This window comes from Trachinotus anak, unplaced genomic scaffold (genome assembly GCF_046630095.1).
Source record: "Trachinotus anak isolate AG129_WGS33_773 ecotype Australia unplaced genomic scaffold, CSIRO_AGI_Tana_v1 ptg000007l, whole genome shotgun sequence".
NCBI classification, from domain to species: domain Eukaryota; kingdom Metazoa; phylum Chordata; class Actinopteri; order Carangiformes; family Carangidae; genus Trachinotus; species Trachinotus anak.
In genome coordinates this window covers 3,340,576-3,366,837 of record NW_027273858.1, presented here as the reverse complement: position 1 = coordinate 3,366,837, position 26,262 = coordinate 3,340,576, and the positions used below count along the sequence as shown (strand labels likewise).

General features: G+C 38.7%; 2 protein-coding genes across 3 annotated transcripts in view; one reads left to right on the top strand and one right to left on the bottom strand.

Annotated features, from left to right (window-relative positions):
- nckap1 (NCK-associated protein 1) overlaps nucleotides 1-7,277 on the bottom strand; it is a 35,888-nt gene extending 28,611 nt beyond the window's left edge. Inside the window, exon 1 of one of the 2 annotated variants that reach the window (XM_071479965.1) lies at nucleotides 6,933-7,277. In XM_071479965.1, coding sequence (XP_071336066.1) covers nucleotides 6,933-7,040 — 108 coding nt within the window. In that variant the 5' untranslated portion in view covers nucleotides 7,041-7,277. The remainder of the gene's footprint in view (nucleotides 1-6,932) is intronic. The other variant, XM_071479964.1, reaches the window with a different exon arrangement.
- Nucleotides 7,278-8,128: 851 nt separating this feature from the next.
- Nucleotides 8,129-21,175, top strand: LOC139622584 (dual specificity protein phosphatase 19-like). Its single transcript, XM_071479966.1, has 5 exons — nucleotides 8,129-8,296; nucleotides 8,947-9,192; nucleotides 14,723-14,769; nucleotides 16,571-16,723; nucleotides 20,689-21,175. Exons 2-5 carry the CDS (start codon nucleotides 8,964-8,966, stop codon nucleotides 20,869-20,871), a joined length of 612 nt encoding a protein of 203 aa, XP_071336067.1. The 5' UTR covers nucleotides 8,129-8,296; nucleotides 8,947-8,963; the 3' UTR covers nucleotides 20,872-21,175.
- The last annotated feature ends 5,087 nt before the right edge of the window (nucleotides 21,176-26,262 follow it).

Below are 26,262 nucleotides of genomic sequence, written 5' to 3'. Positions count from 1 at the left end.
GTCTTATACAGAACAGCGTCAAGACTAAGTTTGGTCCCTGCTGTTTTCACTGGCTGCGATATTTGCTCCACATTTCTGCTCCATGGCTGTTGCTTAGTAACTGACAATGCAGCGCTCCCTCATCGTTGAAGCGTTGGGGGCTTCATTGCTCCTGATGCATGTTTCATTTTATCATTTCATGTTTCCACTGATGTGTAGCAACACGATGCACTTATTTCTGGACACAGGAATCTATGTACCACTCAAGTGTGTTGTGTTTCAGGGAAATGGAGCAAAAGCAGTGTTCAAGTCTTAGAGGGTTAATTATGGGTCTCCTAATTCTATGTGCAGCTTGGCCAATAGATCATATTATCATATATTGATCAGTATCAGTGTTTATTGTAATTTGGTTGTTAAGAAACAAGAAACTGCTGCACAGCAAAACCAAACTAGGTTCAAAGAAAAAATGTCTCCTTTACATAGTTTGTCCACCAGAGGCGACTGACAAATACAGGGATCTGTTGGTTTACGTTACAAAAAACAATTTAGGCCAATACATCTTCATCTGTTTTTCTTAAACTCCCAAATATTCAGTATCAGTTGGACAAATTTTGTCATTTAGCTGGATATCTTTCAACTAATGCTTCAATGATTAGTCAATTAATCATTTAGTTGATCAACAGAAAAATAATCAGCAAAATTTTTTGTTTATCAACTAAATGTTTCAGTAATTTATCAAGCAAAAGTGCAAAATATTCTACGGTTTCAGTTTCTCAAATGTGAGGATTATTGTCACATGTGAGAGTAAATTAAAAATCTGTAGCTTTTGGACTGGTGGTTGTCACAAACAAGCAAATTGAGGATATCAATGTGAGCTCTAAGAACATTTAGAAAAAAATGTTTTAATGTGTTATGACTAAATAATCAATTATATCTGACAAATTGTTGGTTGCATCCTGCCTCTCAATTAAAACTTCACCAATCCAGTCCAATTCATCAGATCAGGATTGTGACCTGAACAAGCAGATCAGGTTTTGGCCAGATGTGACCGATCCAGGAATGTAGTGTGGATCGGGAAATACGTGGAACGCCAAACCAACGCAAACCTTATGGAACCACATGCGTGTCCAAAAAGCCTGCAGCTGTCCACAGTCATGGGAAGTATGTCTGTGCCTTCACAGAATCCCTGGGTGATTACAACCCACGATGAGGCAGTTCAAGCAACATAACATTGGACTTATTCATTTACACTATGTAGTGCAGAGTTTCTGCCTTATTGTTACAGAGAAATTATGTTATAATGACATAACATCTTAACAGGTGTTTAGAGCAGATTATAACCAGGTTGTTTTAACTTTCAACGATTGTGTGAACATTCTAATGAAGCATTAACACGATTAAATCCACATTGTTGACTGGTCGGTTTTCTTATCTGTTGACTGTCTTCTTGGGAAGTAGAAGAAAAAGCAGGAGCAAGTTAAGGAAAACAGACACAAAATGGGTGAGTTGTTAACTCTCCAGTCATTATACTTTACCCACATAATTTCCTCTCAACGTATTCAGAGGCAAATTTGGCAGAAAAAAACGTATTTAACATTGACTTTTCCAGTGAATAACTGGCTCTGCTTTAAACCAATGATGACAAATTGACTCCATTCAGTTTTTCTAATAGCACGTATTGCATAACAAAAACTACTCTGTATTTATGTGTATGCATTTATGTGTAGTAAGAGTACATTACTGAGCACTGAGGAGACACAGGTATCTCTCAGCAAAGATTTTGGGATAGCACAAACTTAGAAGTCTGCTACCAGTTAAACCACAGATGTGCAGTAATGCCATGGAGACAGTCTGCAGGTTTTCATCCAAAGCAAACACTACAAAGGGTGATTTCACTGATAGAGCACATCCAACCAGAAAGCAGAAACTAAGCATCTGGTGGAAACCTGCACACTCACAGCCCTCAGTGGCACGACTACCCATTTGTTACCCAAGTCACTGCAACCGAGTTAGGTCTCCTCAAATCAAATAGATTAAATAAAAAATATTAAATGTACTACATTTTCCCCAGAGGAACATGCCATGCAGACCATGAGAAATTAATGAGGGTATCAGGCAATTTGTCCTTAACAGCTCATAAAATGCCCTTAAAATTACAAATTAGGAGTAAAAAATGCCCCTAGTAATCAGGGGTGCCCTTCATTAAATGTCAACCTGTAATTATTCATATGTGACTGCAGCTACTGTTGCCTATGGGCTACCATAGGTAAACCAATGACCAGGCTACACTTCCCAGTGTATTCTGGGTAATCTAAAAAGACAAGAGCAGATTTTGTTCACCAGACAACAGCTCTAGTAAGTAAGCTGAATAAAGTGGTAGAGAAAGTTGGCACCACACAGTCAGTAAAAGAAGAAAAGGGAAATATCTTCTTCTGTTAGACCTACTGAGAGTGTCCAGCCACAGGTAAGAACAGTGGTATACTGCATTATGCCTACTATGCACTCATTGAGCACTTTATTAGGAACACCATATGAATACTGGGAAGGGCCTCCCTTTGCTTTGTTGGAAACAGTCCTGTGAGATTCTGCTCCATGTGGACAAGACAGCGTCACATCATTTCTGCAGATTCATCAGCTGCCAATCTCCTGTTCCACCACATCCCAAAGGTGTGCTACTGGATTCAGATCTGGAGACTGAGGAGGACTTTTGCCTTGTGGAGCATTATCCTGCTGGAAGCTGCCATAAGAAGATGGTGACTGTGGCCACAAAGGGAAGGACACGGTCAGCAACAATACTGTTGTATTCAAACCATGATTCCTTGGTATTAAGGGGCCTAAAGGGGCCAAGAAAACCTTCCCCTCACCATTACACCACCACCAGCCTGGACTGTTGACACAAGGCAGGTTGGGTTCATGGATTCATGGAGTTGATGCCAAATTCTGACCCCGACATCTGCTGCCTCAGCAGAAATCCAGACTCCAGACCAGTCTTTTAATTGTCCGGTTGTGGTGTGTCTGTGCCAACTGCACACTCAGATTTGTGTTCTTGGCTGACGTGGTCTACTGCCGTTGTAACTCATCCACCTCAAGGTTCAACATGATGTTCATTCTGAGATGCTTTTCTCTGGTTATCTGAGTTACTGTAACCTTTCTGTCAGCTCCAATCAGTCTGGTTATTCTCCTCTGACCTCCCATCAACAAGGTTTTTTTTGTTTCTAGCTCCATTTGGAGTGAAGTCTAGAGACTGTTGTGTCTGAAAATGGGAATCAGCAGTTTCACAAGTACTCCAACAAGCTCATCTGGCACCATCAATCATGCCATGGTCAGAGTCACTGAGATCACATTTTTCCTCCATTAACTGAAGCTCCTGACTCTATCAGCACGATTTCATTTACAGGTGTTCATAATAAAGTGCTCGGTGAGCGTGTAAGCAAATTTGTTTCTGGATCTCCCTCCTGAAACCTGTTTATCTGCATTAAGTAGATTAACTCCTGTGAAATATAATGCGCTCCCATGCAAAAACCCTTCAAGAAACACAACCTTTGAAGAGTTAGAACGCCCTGTTTTATCCAGGATTGTGTCAGGGAGGCGTTTGTTTTGTAGACATTTAAAACTGACATCTAAAAAAAAAAAAGGCAGAACAAGCTCCAGCCTAAAAATCAACATTGCATTCAATCAAATCTCAAGAAAAACTAAAACATATAACAAGCGTCTCAAGTGTGGTACCTATTGTGAGGCTGTAACACTAAACTGCCTCTTATTATACAGGTGTTCGGGTTGCTGCCCCCCCCCTCCCCCAAGCCTACTTGCTGGTATTTAGAGAACATCAGGTCTAGCTGCTGAACACATTTCACTGTCTTTACCCCTCACACACAGGGACTATTCTGCTTTTTAACTATAGTCATGATGAATTGGAAAAAGTGTAGTTTTACTAACTGTGTACTACCTTAGAAGACTATGGGGATTACCTGAGTTTAGGCAAAGTTAAGGAAAAAAATACATGTAAGCATTGTGTGCAAGACAAAATATGATGTTAGAAGGTCCACTGGCTGAAAGATAAGCACAGCAAACAAAAGCTTTAATGCCTCTCAGCCAAGATTAATAAAGGTGACTGTTACGGAAACAGGAACAGATTTTAGGGTTTACTGCAGCTAGTCAGTGGTTTGTAATGAATGAATATACTGAAAATGGAAAAGAACATTGTTGTGATCTTAGATGATTATATTATCATTAGTGAGCATGGGTCGCTCTATCCCAAAGGCAGAAACCAAACAACCAAGTCTGTCAACTGTGTTGTCATTATAATAAAGCTACTGCACTTATGATAACTTAGAGAAAGCTTTGTCAGCACTTGATCGGGGTTATTTCTTGGGGAGTTTCAGAAATAAAGTGATTAAACTAGTCTCCAAATTACGACCCAGGGTGCTGAAATCAGTCCAGAATGAACCCACTGATTGTATCACAGATTACGGTCCCAGTTCTTTCATTTCTACCTTTGGGATGCAGCTGTTACTGGATGCTGGAAAGTTTGCTTATATCATAAAGGTAAAGAAAGTATATATATAAAAAAAAAAAACTTATGAACAGCATTTCAGGGTGGATATGTTGAGAAGCCTTATGGTGAGGCAGATCAGGATAGATATGAAGATGATGGGACAGACAGAAAGAAAAAGGAAGGAAGGAAGGAGGAAAGGAAGGGCGTGTTAAGAAGAGAAATTAGCAGCAGAATCTCTGTGATTGTGTCTGACTGCTCATACTGTTGTGTAGCTTCTACAGAGAGTAAAAACAAATGTGCTGACAACAGCAGGTTAAAACTTTATATTATACTAGGTTTTAAGTTCTGCTGATAACTGGCAATTTTGATTGAGAATCAAATTAACTAACTGCTGAACACTATAGGACCTCTCACATAGCAATAAATAGGAAACAGTATGGGCGTTCAGAGAGTTTAACTTCTACTCTGTACTCTCTAAAACTCTGGTAGGATATGACTGACCTCTTTCACTCTCTCCCTCCTTTTTTTTTTATTCATCACACACACCCAAGCACAAAGGCTCGTCCCACACAAACAGACCCAGTACTCTTTTCCTCCCACACACAAATCATTAGTGTAACATTTGAGCAACACATTTAAGAGTCAGTAACATTAATAAATGTGTTATATTTTACATTACTATTTCACTGTTATAGTTTGTGGAAAAAAGGTCAACTTAAAATCAAACTTTTTCCAAGTATATGTGGTGAAATGATTAATTAATCAATCAATTCACTAATTAACTGATGAGTCCATCATGGGTTCCAAATTTTATCAGCTAAAATTAGTTATCACTTATCAATTTAAGTCATCAACCTCCTGCTAGATATAGATAGTGTTTGCAAATTACAACCTGCCATTCTAGGTTTTTATATTTTTACATAGTATATTGAATTCTTTAGGTTTTTTTGATTGTTGGTCAGTTTTTTGTCATCATATTATATTCTCATACCAGTGGTGGAAGAAGTATTCACATATTTTACTCAAGTAAAAGTACAAATACTAAAATGTAAGATAGTTAATTAAAAGTAAAAAAAAGTAAAAGTGCAGGAGTATTATCAGCTAAATGTACTTGATGTATCGATGTAAATGTATTCATTCTGCTGTAAAATGTCCCCTGTGGCCGTTATATCATTATGTATATATAGTGCTTCCCAAACTGGGGGTCAACCCTTCAAATGGTAATAAGATAAATCTGAGGGATGAGATGATTAATAAGAGATAAAAGATGAAGAAACAAAGTTCTGACACACAATTGTGTATTAATAATCTGGACTTTTCTCTCATGCTAAATTTTATTTATATAATAAATAAATTTACCTCTTCGGGTCCCTGATAATTAAATGAAACCATGTGAGAAGTTGAAAGATGACATGCCTTTTTGGTGCAACTGCTGATAATTCAGACATCAGAAAGGTGACACTGGTTTTCTTTTCGAAATGTCACAAGCTAAAATCTGGTTTTATCCTTGTATTTTATTAAGTTATCATATGATTTTAATGTAAAGCCTCCTGTGTAAATCCGAGTAGCAGAGCACTTGAGCAAATTTTTTAGTTACTTTCCACCACTGATTATAACTTGTTATGATGGATATTTAGTGGTATATTTCACCACTAGCTAAAGTTAGTGATTAATCGAAAAAGGACAAATTAATCGCCTCTGTTATCGCTTTATTTTGTAATAATTGAGCAGCAAGCTAAGTCTAGCTAGCTGCCAGTTCGGGCAAAAAGGAAAAGATGAAATTAGGTTACATATAACTGACTGTTTTGAGCTCATAACCCTGAGTATCAGCCTGCAGCTGAATGTGTGGGTTAGTGTTTTGGTGTGACGGTGTGTTCGTGAAGCAGAGACGACGCCCGACTGGTAGCTTAGCCAGCGGCCGCCGCCATTAACGGCAGCCGACGGTAGCTAGCAGCTACTGATGCTACTGCAGGCCTGACGGTTTCAGCGGCTTAATTTCACAGTTTCAGTTTCGGCTATGGTTTCTATTTAATTCCCACTCACCACAATGTTCATAACAAACGTCTGTGTTTGTCTATAATCCAACCGAAAATCAGTTAAATCGTAAAACCGATAGACAACTTTACCGCAAGCTAACCGACAGCTTGTGGCTAACAGTGGCCACATCCTGCTTCCAGGGGGAAATATTTAGGATAACTTAGATGTTTAATGACGCATATTTACCTGTTTAAATGACATTATTGACAGTGGGTAACACAGAAAATACCAGGATTAATTGATGTAGACATTGCAGAGCAGTCGGTGCTAGCTAATCAAGCATTCATACGGTCTCACTAACGTTCACACTGACACTCGTTTGGGATGCAGGTGCAGATATTATCTATTTATCTAATGGGTCTGTTAATAGTCACAGGTTGTTAACGGGGATATAACTGTGTTTATGTGTGTGTGTGCGAACCTTTTTGATATTGTAAACACGGGTCAACATCCCGATGCCTCTGTCGTTGAGGATGGTTAGCTTTTCTGCCAGTTTCTGCTGGCTGGGCTGGATCACTCCCCGAGACATCTTCTCGCTGTTCGGTTAAATCTCCAAATCAATCCAGGAAAAAAAAATAAATATCTCAGATCTCCTTAGCCTCTGGTTCCGTGAAAGGAAGGAGAAAAAAAAGAAGCAGTGATTGGTGTAGTTATTAGATTTCGCCCATGTTAAAATACTCAGGGACAGCGGTTTCCTGTACTCCACCCCTCCGTCTCCCTGCCTGTTTTTTCGGTCACAGGGAAGAGGAGTTGTCCTGGTTTTCACAACGAGGCTGGCTCCTGCTGCGTTCAGGTGTCCCCTGTTAATAGCAAAATCCTTGATTCTGATTCAAATCAGAATCTGATGCTGAATTCAGACTAAATCAGAATCTGCTTTATTGGCCAAGTATGTTTGATTCCGGTTTCTACACAGTACCAATAACAATGAATGGAGAAAAACAAAGATAAAGCAACATAAACACATCACTGTTATGTACAGGCCAGTAGGTGAAAAAATAAATGAATAATTAATAGACACATATCTCAGAAAAGATATCCTCCATCCTGTTGTGTGTTAAATAATTATCACACAGAAAACCTTGGGCAAGCTAGTGTTTCTCCCATCAAAGGGGAACAGTTAGGAGATCACTTATCAACAGGTCAGACAATTATTTTCTTTAATATTCGATTAATTGTTCAGTATATAAAATGACAAAGTATAGGGCAAAATGTCCCTCATTATTTCCTGACGCCCAAATTAACACATATATAGCTTTTGTTGTGTGACCAACAGTCAAAAATGTTGAGTTTACTATCATATAAATCTGGAAAACTAACATTCACATTTGAGAAGCTGGTACCGGTGAATTTTTGCCATTGTCTTAAAAATGATCAATTAATTGTCAGCCCTTAATTATTTCTCAATCGACAGATCAATTGATAATTTCTACCATTTCAGTCTTGACAGAAGTCCTTATGGTAATACGATTGTGAAAAAAATGACATACATACTACATTTTGAAATGATAGATAGATTTGGTTCAGTGTTCCCTAGTGAACCCGTATCATTTACTATCTTACTCGGGGTCACTGAACGCATCACGCTGTTGACGCAGCTTCCGATTCAGCTGTCGGGTCAGTGTTGTCGCTTTTGCTGCAGCTGTAGTGTGTGTTTTTGTTCCTCACACGTTTTAACCCTGTGACAAAGACTCTCACAGCAGTAATGTAAGCTCGGATGCTATGTGGGCGTAAAGCACCGACGGTCTAACGCCTTCCGGGATTTCACTTTTAAACCATTTAGGCCAGGTGGGTGCACTGAAATGACAGCTCCGTGGTTTGGTTCAGTTTCAGCCATTATCAGCAGTGGAAGACATGCTCAGATGTTCTGTTTAAGTAAAAGTTCAGCAGTCAAAATTTCACTTGTGTAAAATTACAAACGCAGAATGCAGAATGGACCGTTCAGAATAATTATTATAGTCTATACCAGTGGATTGGAATTAATGATGCATTAATGTGTGCATCACTTTAATGTAGTAGCTGGTAAAAGTGGAGCTAATTTTTTGTAACGACACACTGCTGGGTAAATGTAGTGCAATAGAAAAGTACAATATTTACTGCTGAAATAAAGTGAATTAAGGGTATAAAGTAATGCAAAAATACAAATACCTCAGAACGAGTAAACCTTCCTTCAGTGGCCAGTATCTACAGATGTTTAACACTTTAAAGGGCACTTTTCAATTCAATATTTCACTTTTTTTTTTTTTTTTTAAACATTGGTCAGCTGTTAAGAGTAAATGCCCCAAAAAGTTTAATGTACTCACTTATATTCACCGTTTAGGTTGCTATTCCACTGAAAAAGATAGAGGTTGTTTATTTTATTTACTTCCTCATCACTGGACATAAACAAATCCTCTTGGTTTTGGTGTGACTAACCTCATGCTGCCTTCTGTGTGCAGCTGTAAACCCTGCTGTGATGCATTCACTGGCCCAGGAGATCCAGGGATTCTCTAAAAACCGTCTGAAGAAACAGTGCACACACGTTACCACGGTGACGGGCAGGAGGCTGCTGGAGAGGAGGAGCGACGGAGGAGAGGGAGAGGTGGAGCAGGTGGAGGAGCTGGAGGAGGGGAGTGGATGTGGATTTGTAGAAGATAACAGTCTGGACCTTCAAGTTGGTGTCGTTAGACCCTTCCTACTGCTGGGTAATTTATAACTTCTTCTACTACTATTATTACTACTACTACCACTAATAGTGTATTAATGTACTAATACTGCCACCGACTGCTATTAGTACTACCACTGTTACAACTAGCAGTATGCACCTTACTACTGCTGCTACCTTTTGAGCACTACTACTACGACTGCTACTATAACTTCTCATGCATCCACAACTAGTACTTGCTGTAAATCAATTTCAGACCATTGCTATTACTACAACTACATCATATAATAATAATACCTCTGCTATTAGTACTTGCAGCACTGTCATTATTATGATTATCACTACTACTACTTGTGCCATTGTCTGCCACTATTAGTAATACCTCTACAGATATTACTTTTGTTAGTACCACGACACCTATGCACTAAGTACCACAAGGGTCACTATCACCCCTACTAACTGTTCAGCTGCTGATAGCATTAACTTTACTACTATCAGGGAAAGGAAGAGTACTTGAATATATTGTAATCATGATTTTAATATAATTTAAGTGACTGAGTAAGCATTTGTTACTTTACCATTTTAATAAAATAACCAGACTCCAAACTCCAAAGGAATCCCCCTGTAAAAAATAGACTTTTAAAGCCGTTAGGGCTGTTCTCTGTTTGCTTTTTCAATAGTAGCTGTGAGCAGTACATCAAAGATATATTGAGTTAGAAGCAGAAGGGCAAAGAAAGTATTTTAAAATATATTTAAAACTTAGAATCTTGATTAAAAACCTTTAGGTACAGCCACAGTTTCAGTAATTTGAGTCCTTGTAAGTCTCTGTGATAAAACACCTAAAACTCAAGGATCACTTATCAGCTTTTGATTATGTTTTATAGCCTTCTTCAGCTGAGGTGTCACCGCATAATCTAAGAAAGGAGCTTTGGTCTTGTGTTAATAATAATGATAACGAACCTTATTTGTACAGCACTTTCCAGAAAGCGAGTTTACAAAGTGCTTCACAGACATAAAAAAAAACCAACAACAAAAAAAAAACAGTGGTGTAGTCATGATATAGAGAATAGAAATAAAAGACAATGAAATAAAAACCTTCAAATGATTAAAAAAAGGCATAATAACAAACAGAAACTAAAGGTATTTTAGAAAAATTAGTTTTTCAAAGAGTTTTAAAAGAGGACTCTGATGTAGCTAAGTAGTTATATTCTTGTAATTAGTTATTTCCCACTCATGGCTACAACACTACTCTTAGCTATTACTAATTACTACTAATTACTAGTATTACTACACCTACCTCCATCATAACTACTACTACTACTGCTGCTACTACAACCATGACAACAGCTGCTACTATTCTGCTATGACTTCCAGCTAATAATAACAATGATATGTCTCCAATAGTGTTTTACACAGACAGATGTTACGACATGTTAACGGCCGCACAGTGTCAGTTTCAAGCCTCAGTGGAGCTTGTGATGTGTTCAGTGTCCCGACAATATTAGCTTCATTGTGTCTCAGTAACTCCAGTATTCCAGTCCACCAAGGCAGCGGGTCATGGTTTGGTCCTAATAATAAATAAATAAATTCTTAATAACGAATAACTGAATGTCATAGTTTAAATTCGACTCAGCGTGGTGATCTGCAGTGCAGCAGGAGGACACGGGCTCACCCCCCCCCCCACACATGTCAGCATGTGTCCATCCTGCTGAAGTGTCCTTGGGCATGACATTGAATCCCCTCCCAGCTCTGGGGTGCCGTTTACTTCTGCAGCTATCCCCGCGCTTTGACCTCACTGCTGGAGAGAATCAAAAGGAGAATTTCTCAGCAGAGATCAATGAAATATTACAGCTGTTAGGCTCAACAGAGGTGACTCCTTTCCATACAGTGCGCCAGTCCTTCTGTAATAACATCAAACTGCTATATGAGCAAATCATTCTCTGGGACAGCTCCACCTTTACTGTAGATATCTTGCACCACATCCATGGTGACATCAGCTTGTTATGACACCTTACGGGATCAGCTCTTTGAGAGGTTTGCAGTAAACTACCCTGTTCTGACAAGCTTCCCCAATACTGTCGGAAACGCCTCTTTGTCATTGTGAGTCTCTGACAGGCTGCCATTGGACATTGTTTTTTTTTTCCTTTGTCTGAGCCCATTTCAGGAAATCATTCAACTCGGCAAACAGCATTTTGTCTGATACTCCACACAGTTGTCATATAAATTATATATGCCCTGGGAGACTGGAGTGACAAGCAATATTCTATGATTTAAAGGTCCCATATGTTACACTTTTCCAGTGTTTTATTTGAAGTGTTGATCTCCATAAGAAGATATATTTATGGTTTTAAGAACCAAAAACCATCTCAGTGTAGTTTTACATCTCCTCTCTCAGGCTTCTCTCTGGAGCTGTAGCAACAACAGGTCGATGAGCCAATCAGAAGAGAGACTCTGAGCCTCTCCTCTGATTGGCTGACTGTTTTCTGAGTGATCAAATAAAAATATAGCAGATTGCAGGTAAACACACAGAGAAACCAAATCCTGCCATGTCCAGGTGGGCGGGGCTTGGGGCATGGCTGAGAGCGGTGGCTGCTTTGCTGTGACATCACAAAGTTACAGAAGTCCTGACAGCTCATTTTAAGGCTCAGTTTCTGAATACAGGCTGTGTGCATTTCTCTGTGGACTGAGAATTTGATACTTTCACAATATTAATGTAGAACCTAGACCTGCTTTATAATAAAAAAGACACGGACATCTACCTTTACACAATAAAAGGCCTTAAAGTATCTCTTGTATTTACAGTATAGTATTCTGCCATTCTTTGGTTAATTCTAGTGATGATTATTATTTTGACATGCACATAAATATGACCAGTACAGATGGGCTTACAGTGCAGACATCACAGAATTTATAAATTACGAATAAAGCATATTGTCATATTGTCATATTGTCCAATGAAAACCATTTCTCCAAAATATCAACTTGTTTTCAAGGAATAATTAGACGTTACCATGCCCGTGTCTGTACATTAACTATGACTCTACAGCCAGGAGACAGTTCACAGTCTTTATGCCAAGCTAAGCTAAGCAGCTGCAGCCTGTAGCTTCATATTTACCATGCAGACATGACAGTGGTAGCAATCTTTTCATATTGACAGGAAAGCTTTGTGACAAGTTAACCTTTACTGTTCTATTCTGTAGACATCAGTCAAAGAAAACAAGCATGGAATTTCATTGAACAGTGGAACTTGTTCTCTGTGTTTGTAACAATAAAGTTTTGAATCTTGGAGCAGATTTTTTTTTTTTTAGATAATTTAGTCAATTTTAGGAGGAGTTGTTTTTTAGTTTTAGTTTCTAGTTTTTATTTTTTTTTGAAAACCTGAAAATGACCAAATATAAATATTCTCACTTGAAAGCAGCAGTATGTACAGTACTTGTAAACCACAATCAGTCAAAAATCAAATCAAAGTCAATCAAAGCACTAAAAGGCTATTTAATTTGGGGTGAAGTTAGCTAACTTGAAGACATTCAGAAAAACCAGCAAATTAAGCCAAATGTTAACAAAAACATTGTTTTATTTCTAAAGATCAAATTTAAAGAATATTTTAAACACGTGTCACTAGGAAAAAAGATATGCCATCTCTGTTTAGCAGACTGAATTTGGTCCCATGTCACACTTGTATTTAAAAAATCCCGGCATCCTTGCATCATTTCACAGATGTGTCAGTTCAGATCTTTCCCTCAGACACTGATGAGGCGTGTGTGCTGGAGCTGGCTTATTTCCAAAGACGCTCTATCCTTTGGATTTAGATTTACGTCTCAACCCCATGAATTTGGCATTATGTGAAAGTGGCTTGGCTAAAGCAAAGAGTGCATATTTTCTACTTTTGAAGGCAGCAAGCTGCTGCAGAGTATCCACTGCGGAAATCTGGTCGAAGCCCCACGATCATACTCTGTTTCCTGCCCATATGTCTCTTTCACATAATTATCCAGCTCCTGCTCTTTAAGGACTACCACTGCTGTCTTCACGAGGAGTTATTTGACAAATTGAAAGAGACTGTTGCTCATTTTGTTTTAACTGTCTCCTTCAATGATTATCTGCTTTTCTCAGCTGACACAGTTGTCCAGGCTGGCTTCCTGTCCAATCCTCTCATTTTATTTCCTCCATTAGTCTTTGACCTGCTGCATTAGTCATTCAAACTCTTGCTGCTATGAAGCCTGTTGTCAAGAAAAATGCCTTCGCTCCCTCTTTTCATGAAAATCATAAGATTCCTCCTCTGCAGCTGTAGATAATATTGGATGTTTATTTCAGCAGTTTTCTAAGCCTTTACTCTTGTGCTGCTATACAAATCATTTGATTCCTCTCTCTGCTTTTTCTGTAGCTTTAAGCCATTTTACTTCTGGTTTCGCTGACTGATATCTTCTTGTGTGTGACAGCTGTTCAGAGAAGGGCTTCTTACTAAGTGATATAGGTGCTCATATCTTGCAGATTTTGCTTTCTTTTGCTTTTTGCTGTTGTGGGGGACTTTCTTTTTTGCCTTTATTGTGATCGATGCAGTGAGAAAGAGACAAGAAAGCTAGGGGAGAGAGAGAGAGAGGGTATGATATGCAGCTAAGGGATTCGATTTCAGCTACCAAGGCACCCCTGAATTGACTGATTTTTAACAACTCTGTATTTACAGTATGTGGGATCAGACTGCTCTCTTTTTAAGACACCGATTGTTCCCTGGGTCATTTTTAGTAAGAATAAGGCTGCAAGTAAGTGTTTTCATTGTCACTTGATCTATTGATTATTTCTACAGTGAAGCCATTAGTTGTCTAGTTTATAAAATGTCAGAAAAAGTAAAAAAAAAAAAAAAAAAGTAAATACCTGTACCCAGTCTTTAGATCACTTGTTTTGTTCAACTGAGTCTGAAATCCAAGGACATTCAACCATAAATGATCTAAAAAAAACAAAATAAATCCACAGATTTTAGAAGCTGGAGGAAAACAAATGTTTAGTATTTTGGTTTGATAAATAATTAAAAGTTTTTTTTAGTTTATTTACTTATTGAATAGGGACAATCTGGAGTTATGTGTTCCAGAGTTGGCAGCTCTTTATGGAGGAAAACTGATTATTATAAATTTAGACCTGCAATGTGGTGTGTGTGTTGCCTCTGATTATATCTGGTGAGAGACTCTGGGGCTAAACTGTTGATACATTTACAAACTAATGTAACAAAGCAAAGATTCAATGCCTCATAGTATAAGGATGTATAAGGATGAATTGATTCATAAAACTGATCAAAAATGCTGATTAACTTTGTGCCAATCAACACGCTAACTTTTCACTTCTGTTCTAATTACATTTTGGACAGTTTTCACAATGCCAGCACCATTGATATCATGGTTGTAACACTGATAATGCTGTACAGATGAATGAAGTAGTATAGTCTAGTAGTAGAATAACATTTTAAGTGGTAAATATCGTTTCTCTCATGTAAAGGAAGCATTTTTTAAATAGTAAAATTTCACCCAGCAGAGACTTGCCCTCCTGTCTGTCTTCTCATTGGGTCGTCTCTGTCTTCTCAGCTTCTCAGGATGCAGCCCACGACATTGACACCCTGCAGAGACATAAGGTCAGTACAGAGGGATCAATAGAGCGGGCATGCCCTTGCCTTGCTGTGATCGTATGTGTAGTGACATGAGATTAGAGGCAGCCGTGTGGGTGTGCCTTTCCTGGGGGTCAGCAACAACCAGCAAACAGCCAGAGGAGCTTCATGATTCATGCAGTGACGGTTTAGCTCAGCAGAGGGAGTAAATGATTACAGTAAGTCTCTGCGCTGCTTCTCCACATCAGAGAAATGTGACTACTCCTCTCTGCAGTGGCTGCTCCCGGCACGAGCATATTGCTGCCTGTGCAGTCTCAGGATGATGAATTGGAGAGATTACAAATACCTTTACTTCCTGTTTCTGGGATGAAACCTTGACTGCGTATTAACCAAACCAACCAGATGTTCCCAGGGAGCTGTTAAAGCTCAGGAGACTTGACAGCAGGCCCAAAGGACACTTAATAAAAACCTGCTCTTACTAGTAAAACATTTACAAAGATTTAATAGTATCAGACTGAAAAGGCTGCAGTAGTAAAGGTGTGCTTTGTGAGGAAATTAAATCTCCCATCAAGACAGTCAATGCACAATGAAGACATTTCCATGCACAGTCATATCCCAGTTTTAAGGTCTAATCTGGGTTTTATCATCTTCGGGATATGACGTTTACATGGAACAGAAGAAAGTTGGTTATCCGTCTCCCTGTTTGCATGATTCTTCTATTATCCAGGTTTCCGATCATCTGCATCAGTGCTACGTTTGACTCTTCCACGCGTTGAACACATCATATACACATTTCTGTGTCGGCTGACTTACCTCAGCAGCCGAGGATAAAACCCAGTTTGGTTTCTGGCTGTCTGAACTCTGCTGCATTTGCCACTCTGCTGGATTTAGCTTCTCCATCTAATCTTTAGTAATGGATGAAAAGAGCAACAAAAAAATGCATCATCTGCAATGCAGAAGTCAGAGATTCACTTTTTCCAAAAGGCTGATCATAACCAGGATACTGGTGCGCATGTAAACACGTTTAATTAGCGATGAAGTATGTTGTACAGCATCCTGTCCTCTTATTAAAGGGAGAGGCTGCTGTTATTCTATATTTTTATTGTTGTAAATCCTTAAAACCAGCTCACAAATATACATATATGCAGTGCAGTGATTTCCTAAAACAGCTGAGCAGTGAATTTGTTGGGGTCCATTTTCAGTGGTGGATTAATACACGTTTGGTTCTGTAGTGAGTAATTCCAGCAGAAGGGCCACACATGTGGGATCAACACATGATAATGAAGAAACCTGTCACCCGGTGCAACAGTCCGGCTGGAGCTCTGTGGCACAGAGGGACAAGATGTATCAGGCTTCGGATTCACGCGCAATACTTAGTACAACAGGATCAATTCGTTGTTGGTTAGGTGTTATAAGTCATCCACAGGCAGCACACATCAGTGCGAGGCTGAGATGTTGAGGAGGAGAGAACCTCGCCCTCTGAGGTAAGCTAAATTTAAGTGAGAGTCGACAGATACTGCATAATGAATCAGAGCCATCTGTCTTATTTCCCATTTCCCCCCCCTCTCCCTCTTTTTCTCCCTCTTACTCACTCTTTCCTCTTCACCCCCCCGCCTGTCAACCTTCATTTTCCTTTCTCACTCCATCTTTCTGTCCTCACGCTCAGCCGTGTTCGGATCGTGTCATCGATATGGCTGACAGACAGAGAGCATCTCTCTCTCCTGCCGAAGCCAAAACTGCCTTTAAAACAAAAAAGTCAATTCCCAAGGGTCATCTGCTCAAGGAGTTTCATGTCTCAACGCCCCCTCCTCTTCTTTGTATCTGTCAGGTGTCTCATGTGCTAAATGTGGCCTATGGAGTCAATAACCTGTTCCCAGATCAGCTGGTGTATAAGACACTCCAGATCCTGGACCTCCCAGACACCGACATCACTTCATATCTCGGGGAATGCAGCTCCTTCATAGATGAGGCTCGAGCGCAGGTACACACACACACACACACACACACACACACACACACACACACACACACACACACACACTCACACAGGATTAACGTGTAATCATCTCTTGTACACACTGGCAGCTGACAGAGGTGTAGAAAGCATTTAAATCATTAACATAAAGTAGTAATGAAATGTGAAATATTCCTTTACTTCAGATTTCTTTCTTGCTGCCGGTGACAGAGAAGACACCACTCAAACGTCCGTATGAAGCTACTAGCAGATTCTAAATTAGCTTGAAACTGGTCCCGGCCAAGAAATAGTTTATAAGCCCTTGTAAGACGACTAATTATCATTTTTACATATCCGTTTCTGCACAGACAAACAAACAAAGACACAGGGTATTATTTATTGAGCTTTAGAGGAGCAGGTAGGTGGATTTCGTTGAGAGAGCCAGGCCAGCTGCTTCCAGTCGTTCTGCTAAATTAAGCTGATCAGCTGCTCACACGACATAATTGACACGAGAGTCGTCAGTGTTGTCGACTAAGTCTCGAATGAATGTGTTTCCAAAAATTTTAAACTATTTCTTTAAGTCAGAATCATCAATATAATATCAAAACTGCTGTCAGTCTTATGTGTTTATGTAGGATATAATTGGATTAATACATAACTCTGATATAATAATATTAATATTAACATTAATATTAACAACAACAACAACAACAACAACAACAACAACAAAAATAATAATAGTTACACAGTGATTCACAAAACCAGAGAAGGCCAAAGAGCCTGAGCAGAATAAAAACAGTAAAACAACATCATTAAAAACATGATGTGTGTTTTAAGAAGAGATTTAAAAGAATTAATGAGTAAGAGTGTGGGGGCTCTAGAGCAAACCCCCGGTCACCCTGAGGCACAAACTATTGTGACTGCAAAATGAGTTTTGATTTCAGTTGTAAGGATAGTTCTCGCATTTCATATTCACAAAAAACCTTTTTAAATGATGACAATGTGATTTTTGTTGGGCCTTATACCAAACAGGCTTGTTCCTTTACATCTGGCGAATATGATTTGTAGGCCGGAGGATCTCTGTAGCACCACACTTATGGTGGTAACAATGCACAATATTGTGACACATTTTATCTTTATCAAAGAAACTGCAGCTCCTGCAATTTGGATATTGCACTTGGTCATATTGTGATTTTGATTATATTTGGTTGAATTGTGCATTTAAAAAAAAAAAAATCATTATCGGTTTTTCAAAATTCTAATTTGCCAATTAATTAGTAAAAACTCCATCAGATAAATGTTGTGGGGGAAAAAAGAACAATATTTCCCTCTGAAATGTGGTGAAGTAGGAATATAAAGTGGCGTGTGACGGATATATCCAAATCAAGTACAAATGCCTTCAAATTCTACTGTAGTAAATGTACTTAGGCATTTTCCATCCCTGACAGATGCAGACACACAAAAACAAGACACACACAACCACAGCTTTATGGTTTTACCTGGTAAAAAATGCATCATATCTATTTAAACATTTCTGGAACAACTTTCTCTCAGGAGGTTCCTGCAGCCTGAAAATGCCTCCTTTTATATCCGCCGGCTAATTTAACATGTCAGTGTGCACACACAGCTATTCGGCTACCTGACTGTGATGCATTTACACACATCTAGCAGTCAGTTATCTGTAACTCAGCACAAAGGCAAGGTGGGTGGTCGGAATACCTATTAAAAGACCATGCTGGGGTCATTTAACGTTGAAAGTCAAAATGTTCTCCGCTTACGCTTTAGTTTTCCCCCTCATGCTGGATGCAATAGTTTCTAAAGAGATTATTTCCTGGCATTTCTTCCTGTGTGTATGTGTATGTGTATGTGTGTGTATGCGTGTGTGTGTCTAGAGATTGACCGTAAGCAGAACATAATGTGATGTGAGCACTGATATGAAAACACTCAACTCGAGCGCAATGAAATAACAGCAAAACAAGAAACTCTGACAAAACCAAATTAAGTCTCCATGTTTGCTGTGATGGATTATCTAGCTCAGGCAATTTTCAGTCTGTAGAAGTTTTATGTTTTTGTTTTTTTTTTTTTCTAGAAGAAGGAAAACAAGACCTGATATGTAACTGCGCTGAGTGCAGACGCCAGCACAAATATAACAAAGCAGCAGAGATACCTTTTTGATTGATGGAAACTTATCAAAGACTCATATCATTCTCTGTACTTGATTAATTTATATCTCACATATCTTGAAAGACAAGCACAGATAACATGTCAACTACAGCATCTCAAGCGCTGTATGTGTGTTCAGCCAATTTGACTCTTCTGTCCCTCCGTGTGCACTGATTGACATGTAAAATATAAAAAATGTGCTTACAGTTTGTGCTGCGCTCCATTTCCAGCCTGAGAAGAGACTGTACTCTGTGATGGGGAGGCTCCATGTTGAATAAAAAAGACAAATGTGTCAATACGCCGGGCTTCAGTGCTGAGCCGTGGGCCTGCACGCATTGTCTAAAGATGTGGCTGGAATTTTAAAAGTTCATTTCCAGCCAGGCACTCTAGGCAGTAAAATAATTACATCAACATTAATATTAATCATATGACAAATTTTGACACACACAGACAGCCTCAGCCGCAGACACAGACAGATTTATTCTCGCGCTACACGCTCTGTCTAACGCTGCTGCTTTCAGGGATGTTGTAAAGTCAGAAATTGCAGACTTTCACGTGGAAAAAGGCAGTGAAATGACTCCTGAAGCTGTGATTTTTGCTGACCTGATGTGAACGCCACACTCATTAAAAAACATTAGCGTTATTTGGCCTTGTGGATAATTCATTGTTCAGAAATGCTCTGAAACTCATGCTACAACCTCAATACTGTGGAATTCAAGAGAATGCTGTTTGTGCTGGTGAAGTGTTGCACATTATATTCAAAAAGAAAAAAGTTTTCAAGTATTTCTGTCTGTGGAAAGTAGTCTCTATGACTACTGTTCACAGGGAGGTCTGTGAAATATCCACAGTAACCATGGCATTGCTTCTGGCAGGGACTTTTCAATGTTTGGAGCACAACAAATAAAAATCCTTTTACCTCCGTTTTATTGGAGTGGCAGCAGAAATCTCAGAAGATAAAATTGTACAACTGGGAGAAGAAATTTTTTTTGTAATTAGGGTGAACTCACCCTTTTAATCTGGCAAACTCCTGTAGCTGCATTCATAGCATACTGGTTATTTAAACTTTACCATATTATTAAGTTGCAAAATTGCAGGGGGAACATAATGTTAAGTTCAGACAAATCTACGTTTTTCCTAACATGACTACTTTATTCACTTCATATCATTTAAACTGTAATTATGTGCAGCCAAGTGGGAAAAATGTTCCTATCAGCTTCTGACTTGTAATTCCAAATTGATATCAAGAATTTCTGACACCAACAATATGTGAAAGGAATTGCAGATATGTCAACAAACTGCAAATGAACCCCACTGGCAGTTAAAGGTCCCATATTGTATTGGTTTTATATTAATACTGTGAAAGTATCAAAGCCTCAGTCCACAGAGAAATGCACACAGCCTGTATTCAGAAACTGAGCCTTAAAATGAGCCGTCAGTACCTTTGGAACTTTGTGATGTCACAACAAAGCAGTCACTGCCCTCAGCCACGCCCCAAGCCCCGCCCACTTGGACCTACCATCCATTGTTGCAGGATTTGGTTTCTCTGTGTGTTTACCTGACATCTGCTATATTTTTATTTGATTACTGAGAAAACAGTCAGCCAATCAGAAGAAAAGCTCAGAGCCTCTCTTTTGGTTCTTAAAACCACAAATATATCTTCTTATGGATGTCAAGACTTCAAATGAAACATAGTAAAAGTGTACAATATGCGACTTTTGAATCAAAATCCAATTTTAACACTAATACAATCAATCCAGGTCACTTTATAGGAGCTGTACACTCTTTGTTTGTATCTGGTTTCATTTTGGCAATAATTTCTCTTTCCATAGGATGGTGTGGTGTTGGTCCACTGTAATGCCGGTGTGTCTCGCTCTTCCTCCATTGTGATTGGCTACCTGATGTTGAAGGAGGGGCTGCCGTTTGATGATGCGTACAGCCAGGTGAAGGTGGCGAGGCCCTCCATTCGCCCCAACCCTGGCTTCTACCAGCAACTTCAGAGCTACAAACCATAAGGGACTACAAATCAAATTTTCAGCTTAAAAGCACAGCCTTAAAGGACTGTAACACCCAGATCTTAGTGTCCTGCCAAACGCTGGAGAGCCTTAGGGTGGCTTTTTGTCCTATATAAGATATTTTTCTAAAATTCTCTTTCATGTCTCGTTTCTTGGAGATTGATGGAAATGTAAATGGACGTTCTCATCGGAAAGAGTGTAGATTTTTTTTTCTTATTTTTTCTGTGAACTAATTTTCCTATAACAATGTAATTAGTTTTCTTTACTGTCAATAAAGACTTTACATTGTCTTATGCCAAATGCCCTCAAATGTGTTGAGTGTGTTATTTTTAACCTTCTGTATCTTTTCTCTAAATAGTGAAAAACTCAAATTAGAGCTGTTAAGAAACTGATTTCCTATTAGATTTGTTCATTTTGAGGGCACTTATTTTCTTAACAGTATAGATTGTTTTCTAATTTAAGATGTGTCAGTTTTCCTGAGGTTCAAAATTGCTTTCTTTCTCAACTATACGAACAGCTACACAATCAATTATAATGGCTGCCCCTCACCGCTGCATCATCTCTATCAATTTCACAACTTTGCAAAGTAGATGCACTAACCTGGCTCCCTTGAAATAATTAGTTTGTAATTAGCTCGTTAGATAATGAGGGAGAATCCAGTTGGCTCACATGCTAATCAACAAATGCCGCTGGGATGAGCTCCTAACACTCCAAACTCACAGCACACAAAGGTGTCGTGTCCTAATCTTCACTGTTTAAATGGAAATTAAGTCTGTAGGGCAGATGTGTGTTTGTTGTCCAACCAGCTGTGATTATTTACTGATGATTATTGTTGCTGATTAATGTCCAGGGTGTTGGAATTAACAGTGAAATGCATCTAGAAGATATTCTGCACACAAAGCTGCACGCCATTTAAATACACTAGTCCAAGCTTAGTAAGGCAGAAAATCAGGAAATGCATGTTCTGTGTTATATACTGTACTGTGGTGTAATCTGCAGTGATACACTGAAAAAACACAAGAATTACTGCCCCCATACACAAATGTTTTTGCACAAAAGACTTTTCCTGTAGTGCCACCATGACGTTGCAGTTTGTGGATTTAAGAAAAATGTTTCAACAACCATTGGATGGATGACCATGAAACACACAGATATCCACGTTGCTCTCATGATGAATGGTAGAAATTTCGGTGATCCTCTAACTTTTAATTTAGCGCCGTTATCCAGTCAAAATTTGAATTTTTGCTGGTTTTTGGCCAAATATGTGTAAAACCAATGACATCCTCATCGCCCTCTGCTGTGCTCTAGCTAATTAGCATATATCAGTATGCTAACATGCTAAGCTAATTTGGTGACCATGGTAAAAAAAAAAAAATTATAGCAGCTAAACATTAGCCTGTTAGCACTGTCATTGTTAGCCTCAGAGAGCAGCTAGCATATAGCTGCAGACTCTCCCCATGTCCGCACTACAAGCTAATGCTGAGCAGGGTTTTACTGTGCAGTGTGAATGGAGTATTTTCAAACTTGAGGCAGCATGCAGACTAAGCTGATTTCTGAATGCTGCTGATGGCTGATGACTATTTAGTTCATTCACTTTTTTCATGCTAATGATTGTATCTCGGTGTAAAGGTGTCTCATTGCAGGGCTGATTCTGATTTTACAGTCGTATGTTTAACCTGATACTAATATAAACAGTCAGTTATTCTGTCTTAAATTAGCCTGTAAGTGCTGCACATAAGGTTAATAGCAACACACAACGCAACCCGTTATTTATTAAATAACGGGTTGCTAAGGGGTTGCTTGTTTCTGTGGCTTTCATGGTCTTTTAATAAGCTTTTTAACGAGAAAGTAATGTACTGTGAATCACAACTGTGCTCTCATTCACCAGCGGGCCAAGCTCCACTGCCGAAAGCTACTGGTTCAGTGCAGTCTGGTCACTTTAAAGAATCTGTGTTCAAGATTTGTTTGTACTCAACACTTTGGGCTCACACCTGGGAAAAAAGAAATACATTTGGGGTTATAGTGAAACATCAGCTCCAGAAATATCTTAGAAATCAAACCCTAAACCCCAAAAAGAACAAGCAAACAACAAGAAAATCTTCCTTAAATCTTAGGAAAACATTTTGATCTCTGTTTGTGAAGTTTAATTGTAAGTGTCATTTCAAAGTCGCAGTTTGACTGACATCTGTTGCACATACAGCAAATATAATTTCTTGTTTAAATGATAAAGCGTGCCCACTTTTGTATACTAACTGTATGTAGTATATACAGTTTAGAACTTATAGACACAGCTACAGTTTTATTAAGCCCATATTTGTTTTCTTTGTTTATTGTCATGCCTCTGATTGTTTTTTCTATGTTGCCCAGTTGTACATTGCCTTTAATTAAACTGAAGTCAGTCAATATGTGTGTTTTCTGTTTTAGTTAATAGAATTTCTTTTAAGTGTTGCATATATGTGTCCTCATTTTCTCTCATATTATTGCACTTGTTTGTACACTTGTCTTATCGACTTTTCGAGGCACTCCCATAAAAGCCTCGAGGCTTTTTTGCCTCCACTTGCACATTGTATGTTTGTTTGAAATTGTTATTTTAAATTTGTATGTGCAAATAAAATAAACTGCTGAAGAAGAGGTGTCTACACTTTATATTAGTATTATTCCCATATCTTGCATCTGACGTATCACCTCTTTAAATGATGCATTTGTGCTGGATCTCTGCTCTCATCACAGACCATATTTGTCCCCTTTTTGAAAATGTGGCTTTGTAGTTTGTGTCAGTTGCAGGCTGCTGTCGCTCAGGGGAGGCAGAGGGGTGGAGGTTGGGTCTGTGCCAGAGACTTGGAGGAGGAGGCCAGTCCTGCCAAATTGGTTGCAATTCCTACCGGTCCTATAAAGGTCATAGATTATTTAACACCCCTTTAAAGCCATGGACTGATTGCAAAGAGCAGTCCTCTGTCAGTGTTAATATCTGAATATCTGGAGCCCATGGCTTTGTTTTTCACAATAAATGTACACTACTGTCCTATGAATACACGACTCTGCTTGTGAAAGACTTAAGTCTTGAAAAACAGGCAAATAAAATACTGCACCAGTGTCTGACTGATGGCCACAGAGCCAATATGCAGTCTGTGATAGCACTTGAGTATTGGGGAGTTTGGCCTTTTCTTTGGTGTTGTTCAATGGTGTATCACTGAGGAGTATCTGCTATGAAGCCAACTGGGTTTCCCCTGACATTTTTGTGACATTTTACCGTCTGGATGTGACGGCCCACAGTATGGCACAAGCTGTCCCATCTGCAGGGTCTCATAGGGTCCAACCACCATCTCAGTCTGTGCATGCCCGAATATGAGAATATTAAGAGACAGTAAGAGCCAGGTTGCATACAGGATGATGAATAATTTCCCCCCAAAGCGGTACAGTGTTATCTGGCCTGTTGGTTTTCATTACATTTGATGAACTGCAGAAGTGAGCAACGGAGAATCCTGGTTTTTTCTCTTTCCTCTGTTTTTTTTTTTTTTTTTTTTTTGTGTGTCTAAAAGCATCACACTCACCAGTGTGAAGGGAAACAAATCCAGTCACAAACAGGACTAAATGAGCAGTGATGATATTATTAATACAAACATTAATGAAGTGTTGTTTTTTTTTTGCTTCTGTCTGCTTCCAGTTTCTTATGAGTATTTCTCAACAGTATGAGCACATATGCATATAAGCATGGCAGCATGCATTCCATCTGCATTTATAAAAGAGCACATTATCATGTGTAATTATCACATGTAAATCAGATGTAAATGTTAGTGTCGTGTATGAATTTACATCTGTGAATTGAATTCGTTTAATTAGGTCAAGTGTTGATTTTACGGTGTATGATTTAGGTCTAAGATCTATCTATCTATGAAGATTGTTTATATCCATTTCAAATTATGCTTCTGTGATTAAACTGCCAGTGGAAAGTTGATGTTACTGTTTTCTTTCTTCTTAGCAAATACAGAATACAGATGGTTGACAAAGTAAAGGATAAAAATGAATAAATGAATAGAGAGACACTGAATGGTTTGATGAAGGAATGAAAATGATGTGAATCACATGAAATGACCTTTGTAGTCACCACTCATATCTTAAACAGCTAAGAATTTCATTTTTCACTTAAATGAATGACCTAAGAATAAATTTTCAGCATTTGTCTTTATAATACAAAATTCTATTTATGATGTGATTTCTCTGATGTACCTTGTAACCAGCTCAATTCCTCTCTGTTTCAGCCAATTTCCTATTATTTCATCTCTGTTCATCTATTCATATCCTATAAATATACAAAGTGTCTATTTGCACCTGGGTTAAAATAGTCACACTGCAGATATTTGGCTATTTACACCCAAACCCCTCCCCCTGCTCCCCCTGCAGGGTTGCATGCCACCTCGTGATGTAAGTCGATAGCTGCATGTCTCAGTGGCTGACGGTGCCATAGTGGGGTGCAAATCAAAGTTAGGGTGCATTACACACAAAATACACAAAACAGAGCCTTTCCAAACAGACTTTGTTTTCTTGTCGTTTGTATAATTCAAATTAATGTGCAGACTAGTTCTATGGTTAGCTAACACAGTTAGTTTAGCTAATGCTAGCAAGATGTTGAATATGCTACTTAATTTAGGGTTACGGTAATTTGGGTGCAAATAGCACTGTTGTCTACAAACACCTGGGTGCTGTCTGTCTATATATACCTGGGTGTAAATAGCCAAACTGACTATTAACACCCCAGGTGCAAATAGTATATAGTCCATAAATATTTTAGATTGTTTATTTCACACTGAAGATATTAAGGATTTCACACAATTTAAATCACCATCACCGAAACATCAAATGAGGGAACATCTTTTGAGAGAATGGTGTTTTCTCCCTCTCGCTCCAAGATCCAGACTTTATGAAATTTAAGAGAAGAAGCACTGAAGCTGTTCTGAAGGCTGGAGGTGGACCAGCACCTCACTAACACATACATGTATTTCTCTTAATTTGCCAGCCATCTGTATGTACTATGCACCTTCTACTAAAGACAGAACTACATCTGCTCACCAAGAAACTGCAACAAAGCACTTCTTCTTCCACCAAAATGTGCAGATAGTGAAAAGGAATTGCCCCACATTAGCATTAGTTTTATTTTACTTCTCCCTGTGGGTGCATGTGTGATATATTATTAAATAAGCCAGGCATCCATTTAACACACAATATTATTATTATAGTACATATTTTAATGATTTCCCTCTTATCTCCCCAACCACCAAACAGAAATCATAATCCACCAGCAGCCCCACATTATCTTGCCATTGCATTACAATAGATACATAAAACATTTCATAATGGGATACAAGGGGATAATAAATGTAAATAAATGCACAC